General features: G+C 41.3%; 1 protein-coding gene across 1 annotated transcript; it reads left to right on the top strand.

Annotated features, from left to right (window-relative positions):
- The first annotated feature begins 817 nt into the window (after window positions 1-817).
- LOC146578932 (nephronectin-like) lies at window positions 818-13326 on the top strand. The gene is made up of 13 exons (XM_085269453.1): window positions 818-1377; window positions 2247-2347; window positions 2999-3091; window positions 4774-4893; window positions 5133-5252; window positions 5335-5469; window positions 6374-6448; window positions 8446-8961; window positions 11814-11897; window positions 12061-12159; window positions 12348-12534; window positions 12607-12691; window positions 12772-13326. The coding sequence occupies exons 1-13, from the start codon at window positions 1310-1312 to the stop codon at window positions 12856-12858; spliced, it is 1770 nt and encodes a 589-aa protein (XP_085125579.1). The 5' UTR covers window positions 818-1309; the 3' UTR covers window positions 12859-13326.
- Window positions 13327-15150: the final 1824 nt, after the last annotated feature.

Below are 15150 nucleotides of genomic sequence, written 5' to 3'. Positions count from 1 at the left end.
TTTACCTGTACACAAGCTGAAATCTGCTCATTGTAGCACTAAATAGCTTTTTTTCTTTCTATCTGCTCATCATACAGACAACTGAGGAAACTTTGTAACATACATAACGGCATATTTGTAGCTAATGTAATCACTGATGTTAACACACACACGCGCACACATATAAAGTTTGCTGTAGCTCTGGTATTTTAGGTTCCTATATAACTCACAGATTTTACAAAGACTGTAATCTCCAAAAGAAAACAACAAATCAGCCAGCTCCTGACAGCTGTGCCAGCTACTTGTAAACATGAACCACATCCTTAATTATCACTAATGAGATCATTTAACTTCAAATATAACTGTTATAAAATTGCCATGCTTTCATTGAGTTATCCCTTTGTTTTTATTTATCCATGAACACATATACGAGGGTCATAAACTGCAAACTATATATTCTTATCAGAATTTAAACATCTATGTTAATATCTTAAATATTGATATAGAGTAACACAGTGTCAGCCGTATTTTATTTATTCCATATTGCCTAAATTATTTTTACAGCAGTTAAAATGTTGATGACAAAATAACACTGTTATTATTGTTCTTGTTGTTATTACTAGTACTACCGTCAATAATAATAGTGGGAAAAAAGTATCAGTAATTATTTATTAACATTGTAACTTTGGTCGTTCCTGACTGCCTAAGAACATGACGTCACAGGGGAACAGCTTCATGAAGTGAAAGGCTCTGATTGGTGCAAGATGTTCATGAAAACGGACGTGAATGAATAACCCCACGCGCCTACGCTCCATCTGTGTTTATGCATCAACAGAGAGCGCGTGGGGGGTTAAAGAAACAAATCCGTCTTCGTGTTAACGACTATAAACTTCCTGCTCGCGCGCTGTCCGAATGTCTGTCGGGTTATTCCCCGGCACGCGACTCCACACAGTCCAATTCAAGCGCGCGAGGACACTCTCCCGGCTCTCTTTCTCTCGCGCCTGCTCGCGCGCAGGGCAGTGAGAAGCGCAATGATTTAGCGGCTTTTAATTCATTTTTCTCACATTTAGCATCGCAGCTGTGTTATTCTACATGTCGTTTTTGATCTATTTTTATGTTTTACTCACTGGATTCAGCGGCTTTTTGCACTTTTGATGAGCCTTCTTTTTAACCAACTGCATGTTTTAAATGTCTCGGGTTTTTTTTTATTTTACGCACTGTGTAAGTTTGCACGGGTACCGGTTCCCTGCCGAAATCCGAGATATTTGGAGCGAACTGTTTGACTAACCCGGGCCGTGCTAGTGTTAGTGTCCCGGGTTAAAACCGCAGGATGTTGACCATAGTTCTCCTGTCTTGCTTCTGTTTGTGGACACGGGGCCAGCGCTTGGACCACGACAGGTCAGGAATTTCTTTTTCGTTTTAGCTGGTTAAGCTTTTCTAAGGCAATTTCATTGAAAACATGTTTTAAAAATAAATGTAACTAGATAATTCTAAATAATCTTGCTCACAATGATACATTTCAACTGTCTGGTGCTTTTCAGTGACAGTCACAGTAACGCACACCTGTGCAAAACACGAGCGTCTTCTTCCTTTCTGCATGGTCTTGTTTCTAATTAAAGGGTTTGGCTCAGAAGCAGTGCTGAAGAAAAGGCAAACAAGTCAAACACTTTAAAGTCTGTGCAATTAAAGAACATTTTAACTAAAAGACAGCAACTAAAACCGTGAATTCATTTCTAAGGGGAGAGACCTGGGAAGAAAGGAAGAAGAAAATCCAGAGTTAAAAAATAACTAGCAATGAATGATGATGGGAACACTGAGGAGGACATGATGAAGAGGGGAAAGTATGTGGAGGGAGTGGAAAAAAGGCACGCACAGCACCCTCCCCTCCTCTATGGCTGATATATTTCATGTTCAGACAGGCACCAGGAAACAGGAGATGTCAATAACACACACACACACACACACACACACACACTCTCTCTCTCTCTCTCTCTCTCTCTCTCTCTCTCTCTCTCCAGCCGGTCTCAACTAGTACAGGCGACATAAAAAAGTCATGGAGCCACAGAGTAGTTTTTTAAAGCCTCAAGTCATGTTTCTCCCTCAGATTGTTTCTGTGTCTTTTCTTGTTGTCCTAACAGTTCATTGGATTTTTGTTCATCCACAGGGTCACATGACCCCGTGCAGGCAGCAACACCCCCCCACAACGCCCCAATCCTAACAACATGATATGATCCTCAAACATGCTGTGTGTTCATGTGTGTTTGCAGCTGGGCGGACCAGGCCACGTTGTCCCGTGGACTCTGTCGCTATGGAAACAGCGTGGAGTGCTGCTGGGGCTGGAAACAGTTGGACTGGGGGCGATGTGAACGTAAGGACACACATTTATACGTCCTTTCAGTGAAGTCAGTCTAAAATCCTCCCTAACCAACTGATCAGCCAGTGGACTTTTCTTTTAACCTACTTAATGCGACTGCTGATAGCTGTTAAAGACACAGACTGTATATAGAAGAAGGCAGTAGATACAGTGATGTCACTTGTAGTTTTTTTTTTTAACCTGCATATTTTTAAGCTTCAGTTTTAGCTTTTGTGATCAGGCATTTGTTGGTTTGTGAGGTCAGACATGATGGTATTTCAACCCTAGGGTTCAGTGATCAGCTGTCAGCTAATGCTAGCAAGCTAGCATCCCCAGCAAAACCAGCATGTTGGTTAGAGAAAGTTTACATTTGTTTCAATGGGGGACCACAGTCAGACTGGTGATGGAAACCAGTCGACAAATAAACTGGACTGTGTTGACTGATGGTTCTTTGTTAAACCAGCAGCTGCTTGGAAGGAAGGAAATCAGCTTTAACTGTGTTTTTGTGCATCTGTTCAGGGTTTAAACACTGAAGGAGCAGCTGCAGAGACCGGAGTGTGTTATTTTATTTAGGACTGAAAACTGATCTGCAGCCAGTCAGCCTGACATATGTTTGTACATGATTCAGTGTATGTTAACACCCTCTGTGTGTGTGTGTGTGTGCAGCTCACTGCCAGCAGGGCTGTAAACATGGAGAGTGTGTGAAACCAGACCAGTGCAAATGTCACCCAGGATACACGGGAAAGGCGTGTAACCAAGGTATGTCTTTTTACTCAGCACAGAGTACACCAGGTTCAGACGTACCTATTCAAACTTCTCTATTTTTATGCATTTGTAATTAAATGGAGGTGTTACATTTAGATATGAGTGATGCACAGATGCTGTGTTGCTGTTAATAAGGAATATCACATTTTTTTAAACTGGCCATGCCATACCATGGCAGAGATAGATACTGTGGTGCTTTGGATCATTGCCCGTTTCTATCCTCCATCATTCTGATAAAAATGTCTCATCTCACCTTCATGTTTTTGAATTTAACCAGTGTTTTGCACCTTGTTGTGAAGCCTTTGCCTTTAGTCATTCATTCATGTTTGTTTGGTGGTTGTGAATGTTGGAGGTATAGTGGTTAGCATAGCTGCCTTCCAAGCAGTTGATGTCAGTCAACTGGGTAAAAATGGCTGTGATTCCTGAGCACTTTTGTTAAACCCATTTGAATTAAAGCCGGAAGTCTGTACTTCAGTCACATCTTGCTAGTGTGATTTTTGCTAGTGTGTGTGGGTACAGAGAAGAAAGTACGAAAGCTGTATGTTAATATATATGCATGTTAAAACTTGACTGTGGATCTGCTTCTAAATTAACCTCAGTGCATGAGCAGTGCAGCAGTGAACCTCACAGGTGTGTTTCTAAATTAAGATAGATATAAAACTGCCTTTTAATAACCTGACAGAATAGGAGATTGCTCATAAAGTTAGCTCACAAAGTGAGAACTCTTCAGCACATCTGCAGGGAGCTGGTCCAGATGTGGACTCCTGGTTTCACAGAGATCAGATTGCCCATCATGCATCTGTTTTGCCTCAACAAAACAGATGCATTCCTGTCATGTTTGTTTGACCTGCAAGGGCGTGTTTTACCTGAAGACCCCCAAAACACACAAACACACTCTAACTACTGTTTCTAATCTTAGGCCTACTCCACCCACACACAGTGTTAATGTCCTGATTAGAGGCTTCATTATGACTCATATCCTGACCATAAAACAGCATCTGGAGACCCCCCCAGAAGCTGTGTGTGTTTGGACTTCTGTCTTTGAGAGGACACTCACTGAGAGACCTCAAAAAGCCCTTTGAAGCCATGACGACCGTCCTGCTTATGATGGTTTCAGTCCTGAGTTTATCTAAACTCAGATGTTTCTCCAACACTTCAGAGCACACCGCTCTGTCTTCCTTTCATTTAGATAACTTAACCCTTTAACACACAAAATTGCAAAATTATAAAATAATTCTCTTCTTTCAGGAACCATTTCAGTTTTCTCTCGAGCCCAAAATGTGAAGCGCACATGGCAAAATCTATTTGGAGCTGATTTTCTTCTGTGCTGCCACGATAAATCAACTGTCAGCATAAAGCCCGTCTTCTCTCCTTTCCAAAGATGATTCAAGTTTGTCTGTAGCACAAATGGAAATTTAAAGAGCGCTTGTAAAATGGCCCTGCTACTGAGCCTGTGGTAATAAAGGGTTAAACCAGGTGTTTACCTGAGGAGTGGGTGATTTGTTCCACCTGGAATGCACTTTTTGTCTCAGAGCAAGAGGTGTTTTTACAAACACACACTTATTTAAAATGCTCAGGGCTTAAGGTCAAAGGTTAATCCCGCAGGCTGACAAGATGAGTGAAAACAGGGAGGAGTTTTATGTTTAATACCCCCTCTGTGTGTGTGTGAGTTTCAGATCTGAACGAGTGTGGCGTGAAGCCTCGGCCCTGCAAACACCGCTGCATGAACACGCCAGGCAGCTACAAGTGTTACTGCGTGGACGGGTACGTGCTGCAGCCGGACGGCAGCTGCAGGAGTGAGTTACTCATCGAGCGTTCGATTCCCTTTCGCAGAAGTATTTATGCACGTGTTCAGTGTGAGCTATAAGCTAAAACACAGTGCAGTCACCAGCTTTATGAGGCCTACTTGTTTTTCTTGTGCAGAGTGTTTTATGAGTTGTCTCTTAGTAAAGACAAACATTATAATCCTTTTTGTCCTGTTTATTTTTCTCTGTGAGTCATACTTTGATTTTTTTCGGTGTCTGTACGCTCGCAGATGCCCAAACCTGTTACCATGCCAACTGTCAGTATGGCTGTGAGGTGATCAAAGGGGCAGTGCGATGCACCTGTCCATCGCCAGGGTTACGCCTGGGTCCAGACAGACACACCTGCGTCGGTAAGTTAGCTTGCTTTTTTAAATTCCTGGATGAAGAAGTGCAGGATCATCTTTCGTCCTCCACCTTTTTCTTTCTGTTCAGACATCGACGAGTGTTTCTTGGGTGGAGGCGTGTGTCCTCGTCGCAGAAAGTGCGTGAACACTTTCGGGAGCTTCATCTGTAAATGTCACCTGGGCTTCAGACTCGTGTACATCAACGGGCGGTACACCTGCATCGGTGAGGCTAAAACCCTGGAGATTAAAGTAAAATAAAATAAAATGTGATTTTACAGAGCTTTCATTTCTTCTTATACATAAATATGTCTTAACTATTCACAAAACTCCCTGCTAAGTCACTGTGGCTGTACATAGACTCTTTAGCATTTTAGCCACTGCCCTGCTGTTTCAATTAATTAATTAATTAATTAATTTTGGGGGGGAAGTGACCATATTTGGACAAGAAGGTGAAGTTTTAACTTATCAGTTAATGCTAGCGTATTTGGTTTGCAAGCAGCATCACAAGACTGTATGGGTGCATCACACCTATCTAAATATCTAACCCATAGTTAGATAGGTTTACTGCAATTAACTTCACAGCAGCCATATTAGCGGTCAGACAATTACATGTAAAATGTTCCGATATGCTAACAGCATAATATGACAAACATGCCACAGGTCCAGTTCAGGGACTCTAGTTACCTGAGGTGGAGCCTAGCAGACAGCTAGCAGCGACATCTGCCTGTTTCGAATGATCTATAAAGACCAAAATGGTTTTCGTTTTTTGTATCAGGCTGGAAACATGTTTAGTCTGCTGTGAAGTTGGCCAGTTTGACATCTGAGTCTGTGGGGACTGACTGAGTTTGGGGGGCCCTCAAGTGGACATTAGAGGGACTGCAGTCTATCAAATCCATGCTGGCTTTATTTTTAGTTCTGGAGGTTGCTGCTTGTTTTAATGGAATGTTTTATCTGCTGTTTTAGCCATAAAAATATGCTTTGTTAGTCGAATTCATTTTTTTAGACGGATTTCTGGTGTTGTAAATAACTTATTCTTCAGACTTAATCAGAATGAAGTTTAATTTGTTAGAAGTTAAAAGAAAAAAGAAAAGAAGGTGCTTCTTCCTCGTTTCTCTCTTTGTTACCAGATAAGGACACTCGTCCGTTCTGCTCTCTGAATCCATCGTCTCCAAAGTGCAAGTGTAAAGACAGCAGCTGCAAAGGTAAAAACAGCTCTTTATCACAAACACCTGTCCATCTCTTAAAAGGTTAGGTTAGGGTTTATTCTTTAGACTTTTCTTGTCGTTTCAAATAAAAAGAGAAATCTGTCGAGTTCTGAAGTTGTATGCTGCATTTCACACAATCATATAATCAGCACGGTAAAGTAAAATGATGGAAAAAAGTTTAGATCTGTTGATTCGGTAGTGTCCCAGACCTTCCTTCAGTCTCTGTCTTCTGACTCTTTTATTGCTACTCAGGACAGATGAGAGGCAGGTGTTGGTGAACTGCAGGCACCAGTCAGACACATTTCAATGATAAAATCTGCTTCAAAGTCTGAGCTGAACTTCAGCTTTGCTTCTGTAAATTTCCCCACCAAAAACACAAAACTTTAAAAAAGGTGTTGAGCTTATAATTAGCTCCACTTTGGGCTGAAACAACATAATGAACACTGGCTTTGTCATATCTTCACACACTGCTTCTGGTTTAGATTTAAATAAATAATGACACAGTGCAATATGCCATGTGAATTTTTTCCTTTGAGGTTGGATTTCATAATCTTTTATAGTATTATGTTTTAATTAGTGCTGTCAAAACTAACGCGTTAAAGCAAATTAATCCGCCATCACGGTCAACGCGATTAAAATTTTTAATGTAATTAACGCATCTGGAGCACAGAATGACTCAAAATCCCTGAAATATTTCAGCTAACACATTTCGGGCAGTTTGTCCAAGTAGAGTTACCTATGCACATTCGCAAATAGGCAGTTGATCTGGTAGTGACGGGCAGCTGAACCAATCAACTCTATGGAAGATGATAATGATTTCTCAATGGGAAATTTGAGTATTAAAAAATAACAAGACGGAGCAGTCGACCGACATAAAGCATTATGCACATTGTGCCAGAAGGAATTTTCTTTTCACCGAAGCACTTTGAGCTTAAAATTTCACATTGACCCAAAGCATACATTAGTCTGGGATGGTGCTAGGACTTTGGCTAATGCGTCACCCAGCTTGCGACAAACCACTCACGGAGCAGGGGACTCAGTAAGTCTACCTCGGACATATTGACTGAAACAATGCCATGTGGATTGCAACAAACTGCAGACCTATTAATATCAATGAGAACACGCTCTTTACATAGCTTTGGTTCCTCATTTCAAGGACTTGAAGTGCCTCGCCAAGAGTGACAGAGAGAGAGAGAGGGGATAAATGTTTACAGAGTTTTTTGTTAACGTGAATGTTCAAGCTGTTCAATAAACATGTTAAGTGCGTATATTTTCCCTTTTTCTTGAGTCTGTTTGCTCATGCAAAATGAAATGTGATTAATATAGAATGAAAATGAAGGATATTTAATCGTGACTAATCAATATTAATCCACAGTAACCCAGTGATGAATCTGATTCAATATTTTAATTGTTTGCCAACAGTAATATATATTATATATTAGTGTACACTTACCTATTAATATATAGGTTTTTAAAAAAAGTTGTATTTCACAGGAGAGAACCTGTGTTAAAAGATATAAGTTAAAACTATTTAAATTCTCTCTGAAATGCTGTCATTGGACTAACATCACACAAAGTCTAAATATGATGTCTTAGCAGACAAACAATAGACAGACAAACAGATTATATAATATAAAGTTGGGTCTGAGAACAGCCTGTGTAGATCAACAGCATGGAAACATGAAGGAAACCTGAATCTCTTTCTCTTCTTTACAGCTGATGGGAAGATTAAGTTCACTTCTTTACGTCCCAGCACACTAGTTCTTGTTCCAGTTGTTTTATTGGTCTTATGCCTCTTGTGTATCAGTTAATGGCACACAATTTATCCAGACTGTACAAATATCGCCTAACAACCACTCATTTTTCACCTGCCTGTCCTCCCTGAGGTTTACACTGTTTTTAAGCACGTCAGCAGTTCCCCCGACTGCAAGTTTTGGTTTTGGCCTCAAACTCTGAGGCAGCAGTAAAGTTTACTTTCTTTGTTTTACTCATAGCCATCCCCAAAGTGACGGTAGAACCGCAGAGACCAAGAACTACAACTCCCATGACCTCCACCATCATCACTACCGCTACATCTCCTCCAACCACCACAACTGCCCCCATCCCAACAACCTCCCTGTCTACATCCACTGATGTTATGACCACCACTCCAACACCTATAACTGATACCACTGCTACACCAGTTACTGCCACTACTGTGACAACAACAACACTTGCTGCTACTACTACAACTGAAATGGATACGACAACTCCCACAACGCCTCCTCCGTCCACCACTTCTGCTATTACTACTCCTAGTACAACAACAAATGTTACTACCATCACTGCAAGTTCAACTACACCCACCACTCTGCTAACTACAACCCAGACGACACCTTCTTCTCCTCCTCCTCCAACAACAACAACACCAGCAATCACTACAGTGCTGCCGAGTACCTCGCTGCAAACCACCACGGTGAACAACAAGATCAACAAAGACGTGACACAAAAGCAGCGAGGAGACGTGCACAGTAAGGACACACAAACACAGCACACATCCACGGACCTGCCGAGTATGAGCTCGCCCAATCACACTGTTTATTAATTAATTGGGAAGAAGTCGCTCTTGTTGCTGTGTTTCATTATGGCCAGGTACAAAGTTAATGTTATAAAATGTTTGCTGTGAAATGTTAGCTTCATGTATCAAATACTTTTATTTTTAAAGCCAGTTCATCAACTCTCAGGACATTTTTTCAAACACTAAAATCATCAGTTTCTCAAAAACTATTAAGGACTAAAGTCTGAACTTTTCACGGACCCCAACGTAAAAGTGACTCAGTGTCTGTAATATGGGACAGATGCAGATGCAGATCTGAATGTTGACCAGTAAAAATAGAAAAAGAAAAAAGAAAGCCCACTCCGGGTCGGGGATGAGTTCCTGCCCCAAGTGGAGGAGTTCAAGTATCTCGGGGTCTTGTTCGCGAGTGATGGGAGAAGGGAGCCGGAGATCGACAGACGGATTGGGGCTGCAGCTGCAGTAATGCGGACGCTGCACCGGTCCGTCGTGGTGAAGAGGGAGCTGAGTGTAAAAGCGAAGCTCTCAATTTACCGGTCGATCTATGTCCCTACCCTCACCTATGGCCACGAGCTGTGGGTAGTGACCGAAAGAACGAGATCGCGGATACAAGCGGCAGAAATGAGCTTCCTCCGAAGGGTGGCTGGCCTCTCCCTTAGAGACAGGGTGAGAAGTTCGGCCATCTGGGAGGGGCTCAGAGTAGAGCAGCTGCTGCTCCACATCGAAAGGAGCCAGAGTAGGTGATTCGGGCATCTGACAAGGATGCCCCCTGGGCGCCTCCTGGGTGAGGTGTTCTGGGCATGTCCCACCGGGAGGAGGCCCCGGGGCAGACCCAGGACACGCTGGAGAGATTATATCTCTCGGCTGGCCTGGGAACGCCTTGGTGTTCCCCCGGATAAGCTGGAGGAGGTGGCCGGGGAGAGGGAGGTCTGGGCCTCTTTGCTTAGGCTGCTGCCCCCGCGACCCGGCCCCGGATAAAGCGGAAGAAGATGGATGGATGGAAAAGAAAGTCCAACACTTGTGTAAATTCTAATTGGGGTGGCTATAGCTGAGGTGGCAGAGCAGGTCAGCCACTAATCAGAAGGTCGGTGGTTTGATCCCAGGCTGCATCCTGGCTGCATGCCAAATATCCTTGGGCAAGATACTAACCCCGTGTTTGCCTACTGGTGGTGGTCAGAGGGCCCGGTGGCGCCTGTGTCCTGTGCCTTGCCTCTGTCAGTGCACCCCAGGGCAGCTGTGGCTACAATGTAGCTTGCTATTGCCAGTGTGTGAATGTAGTGTAAAGCGCTTTGGGGTCCTTAAGGACTAAAAAAGCGCTATACAAATGCAGGCCATTTAATATTAACCTCCTAGGACCTGGCTTCCACATATGTGGAAATCACATTATTATTGATTTAGTTATTTAGACTAAAATACTCAATTTTGGTGTACAGGGGCCTGATATCCACTTACGAGGACATTATACTGCTACTGTTCTATCAAAATTTTAAACGAATATCCTCATATGTGGCTCTCAATTTTCTTAAAAACGAAAATAAGGTTGAAAAAAAAATCTGGTAATTCTTTGTTTTCTACATTCATCGGGCCCCAATATGCCCAAATATCAAAGAAAAATTAAAAATACATGTCGTGGAAGAGTTCAGGTCTTAGGAGGTTAAAGCAGAAAGAAAAAGAAAACTAATTAAATTAGTTGGTGTGTTGTTGAATTTCACAGTAATGTCAAATGAAACACTTAGAGTACTTTTTTAACATGAAATACTTGATTACAAAAATAAAGAAATTTCTATTTTCGTTGGACTTCAATGCTCGATTAAGAAGATGCAACAAAGTAAAAAATATCAAAAACAGTCAAAAATGAAAGAAGGTCAAGCAGAAGATACAATAGCGTTAAAGCTAACCTTCATGTTTCAGTATGTTTGGTCTACTTAAAGTTTTATAAAGCTTCACACTGCCAGTTAGAGCTTCAGCAGCTCCACCAAGATCATGGTGGATGTGAAGCCTCCTCTCAAAACGCAAAAATTAGCTACTTAATATGAGAAACAAAAAATTAAGACGATCGAGACTATAATCAAGCGAAATAATCTGGCAGTAAGATGATTTCACTTGGTAAGATTTCTTAAAATAAGATTTTTTTTTAAACATGTGAGAAATATCTTAAAGGAAGTGCTGAAACACTCCTTCCAAAAAAGTTCAAAACAAGCCTGTCAATGCTTCTTTCTCATTTTGAGAGAAAATATCTTGAAAAAAGATGATTCTTCTAAGGCACACAGTGAAGTCGAACCCAGGATGGTGTTGCTGTGAAGCAGTAGTGCTAATCACTGCTCCAGTATTCTTACCTTTTGTAAATCGTTACTGGGAGGTCTTGAAGTAAGTTTTTGTCTGATTGCGTTGTTACTAAGCCAAAATAATTCAAAGAAGTGACTTAGATTGATGTCTTCCAGTTAAAGATTCATGAAAATAAACAAAGGTAGAAAAATGAAACCAGTTTTTGCATGCTAATCTAGACTTTAAATTTTTTTTAGGATATGTAAGAAAGTAAAAACTGCAAACTTTGGACTTCAGTCTGGTTTTCACATGTGTGTATACAAAGCCTGCGTGTTGGTTGAAGAGGATTAACATTGATTTTTCTCTTTTAAAATTTTCAGTAATTCGTTTATATATGTGCTGGTGTGTTTGCTTTTGTTGGTTTATAGACTGAATGTCTTTGATGGGCGGTTAGAAGCATTTTAAATACTGAATATCAGCATGAACCAAATAATACATTTAGGATAAACTGATCGTTTACTTATTTGTGTGTGTGCTCTGCAGTCCCTCGACATCCCGGTCACAACCACGTGTGGGAGTTTGACATCGAGCTGGGAAACATCGCGGAAGATGCCAGAGACGATCCTGGTAAGCACCGGTTACACTGCGTGATAAAGGAGGTTAATATTCATATTTTTAAAAAAGCAGACACATCTCATTTCCCTGTTAAAAGAGGAGATTACAGGGTCATATCAAACTTCCCCCAGCTGGTGACTTTAGTAGCATTCCTGTTTCCCTTCTTTGATCGTAGAGGTCGGGGAGCTCCGTTGCAGCTTCAGTCACAGACTCTGTGACTGGATGTCTGACAGTGAGGGAGATCTACACTGGGAGACGGTTCAAAGTCCTGCAGGTAACACACACACACACACACACACACACACACACACACACACACACACACACACACACACACACACACACACACACACACACATTTTCATGTCATAGTAAGGATGTCTGATTGACATGATGTGTTCCCAGTGAAAAGTAGAATTAGTTTCAATTCAGTTTCTGCTCTGATGATCGTATGTGTCTCAGGTGGGTGGTACCTATCTGTCCCCGAGCTGAAGGCGGGACAGACAAGCATCCGTGGTGCTCGACTGGCCATCCAGGTAGTCCCTTCCTGGAGCCATGGCGACCTGTGTCTCTCCTTCTCCCATTGGTTGACGGGGCATCACGTGGGCGTGCTGCAGCTGTTCGTCAGGAAAAAGGGACGAGACCAAAGGTACTCGAGTCAAAGTGCCACGACTGTTAACTCCTGCTGGAGTCGCCTCTGTAACACTTTTTGCTGCTGCAGGTATGGCCCCGCCCTCTGGAGTAGGACAGGTGGGCACGGTTGGAGACACACGCATGTTACCTTGACAACACACTCTCTGGACAGGGTGAGGCAGACGTACATGACCCAAATTTGTTGCTGAGCTGAGTTTGTGAAGCTGATGATGACGGATGTGTGTGCGTGCAGGTGCTGCTCAAGGCCGAGCGGAGGATTGGACGAAGTGGACAGATCGCTGTTGACGATGTCACTTTGAGACGGGGGCCGTGTCGATGACACCAAATATAGACCTTCAGGTCACATGATTTAAAGGACCAATGTTGCTGCAATCCCAGCATCAGGATTTCTGCCCCCTCAGAGGAAGAGGAAGTTATGTGGGTTTGTGGTGAAGCCACAGCAGCAGTGCTTCAGTTTAAATTTTGTGCTGCGTGACAGTAGAAGTTCCTGTTTATGAGCCGGACTGAAGATTTGGAAACACTCAGAATTCATTTTGGAAAGGTTTCAGATTTACTTTAACTGTTTACTTTATATGTTAATGAGTGCAAAGATTTATTATCATTAATTATCATTTATAATCAATGTAGTAAAAGTAACATATCGTTACAAAGATTTACAATTTCACACTGATTTCACTGATTTGTACAAGGATTTCAATTCATAGAAATACTGCAGTGAGAGTGTAATAAATATTTAGGTCCATATTTTTTTGTTTCACTGTAACGTTGTAATAAACTTTATCGATCATATAAATCATGAGTAAGAAATCATTCTAAATCTTCTGTGTTGGGAGACAGATGCAACTTCACATGCAGGAAGAGAGGATGAGGAGGGCAGAGATTTGCCTGGTGAGCATCTGCTTCAGAGGGCGCACACAAAGAGATGGGTGGAGCAGCCAGAAAGCTGATTGCTACTTTCCTGTTAGATCAGCAGATTTATTGGTTTATAGACACGTGACTGTGGAGAGTGAAACCTGTCGTTAATCTTTAAGCCTGTATGTTTAAAGACGGTAACACCGCAATCACCAAAGTAAACCAACTCCACTCTACAGCCAAGCTACGTCATATTGTCTGTCAGAACAACAACACAAAAGTCATTACACTGAATCTATATATGCATTAAGTTAGTCTCTTTTCACAGATCCATGCATTTAACTCGGCATTTTTCACTGCAAAATGTCCTGTAATCCAGTTTATCAGTACATCTTCTTCACCGTTATCTAACATTGTTGTTTTATGTTGTTAATAAAAAAAAGTATTGTTTAAAATAGTAAATCAAGAAGGCTTAGAGTTAAATCTGATGCCCGATACAATAATTAACTGCAGTGGAGTCATGTGTAGGATGGATGCAATTAGGCAGTGGAGAAAGTTTTATGTGTCAAAATACTGAAATACAAGAAGAGAGATTGTTCTCACTTTGGTACAATCTATATTTAGATTTCATTGGACAAGCACTGTTTGAGTGCTTGCCCTCACAGAACATCACTGAGTTGAAGCTACATGTTTTATCTCATCTCTTTCTCTATTTCTAATATGGATTGTTGCTTATTGTCTTGTAATCTCTCTTCATATATGAAAGAGACTTATTGTGGTTTAATACTTCAACTCTGGTTTAGAGTTATGCTGAGTACAAAGTACTTATTGGTAGCCCACAAAATGTTACTCAACAGAAGAAAAAACAGGTCATTGCCTTCTTCTTTCTGATTTAACAGGTGTTAAATAGATGAAGCCTGCATAAACATGCACTGTTCTCAGTGTATATAGAGCCCCGTGTCATTCAGAAAACCACTGTAGTTAATGGAGTTCGGGCTAAACAGTTTCTTAGTGAGACAGTGGAAATAACAAAAAAATGCTTGAAGCTTCATTTTTACCCTGACCTTTTGTTTTATTTTTGGTCTTTCATGCAAACAGTAAGACAGAATAAGAAAAAAGAACACAGCAATAACTCTTGAATGATCACTTGAAGGCAAAATTCAAAAGTCAACCCATACATAATCAAATTAAAACAAAAGCAGCTAGAAAACAAGGAGTAAGGGAATAAATGATACTGCTCTCCTTTTAATGACTCACCCTGGTAAAGAATCAATTTCCATTTATCTATATGGGACTTTATGGCCCCAAAATATATGTTTCTCAAACTCTCCTCTTGTCATTTCATTTCATTTTCCTCTCAAATGGATACTTTCACATCTTTATGAGTACGGTAAAACATCTTCACCTAAAACAACTTGAGAAGAAGGAATGCTTCTTTATTGCTTGTGAGACCTGTTACCAAAGATGTGTTTATATTCAGAAGGGCACAAGTCCAACAAGTCGTTAGTCTCAATTCTAATCCAACATTTGACACCCTACTGGTCCCCAGAAGTTCTAGAGTGCAACCAGCTTTGCTTGGAGACATTTGAGGAATATATCAATTTGTTCAAATAAATAAAAAAAAACTGACACACTTCCCTTCACCATGTTAATAATAAAATGTAGTAAATGCTCCGATGGCTGCATCAGAGAGCAACTTCAGGTTAGTGTTTTGACTGGAGCAGCCAGGGTTCAAACAAACAACCTTCTGGTTAGTAGA

This window comes from Mchenga conophoros, linkage group LG3 (assembly GCF_057382185.1).
Source record: "Mchenga conophoros isolate Kocher_MC1m ecotype Shallow Benthic linkage group LG3, M_conophoros_male_GT1.1, whole genome shotgun sequence".
Lineage (NCBI taxonomy): Eukaryota > Metazoa > Chordata > Actinopteri > Cichliformes > Cichlidae > Mchenga > Mchenga conophoros.
The sequence above is the reverse complement of the archived record's forward strand: the minus strand, read 5'-3'. Positions and strand labels throughout refer to the sequence as shown.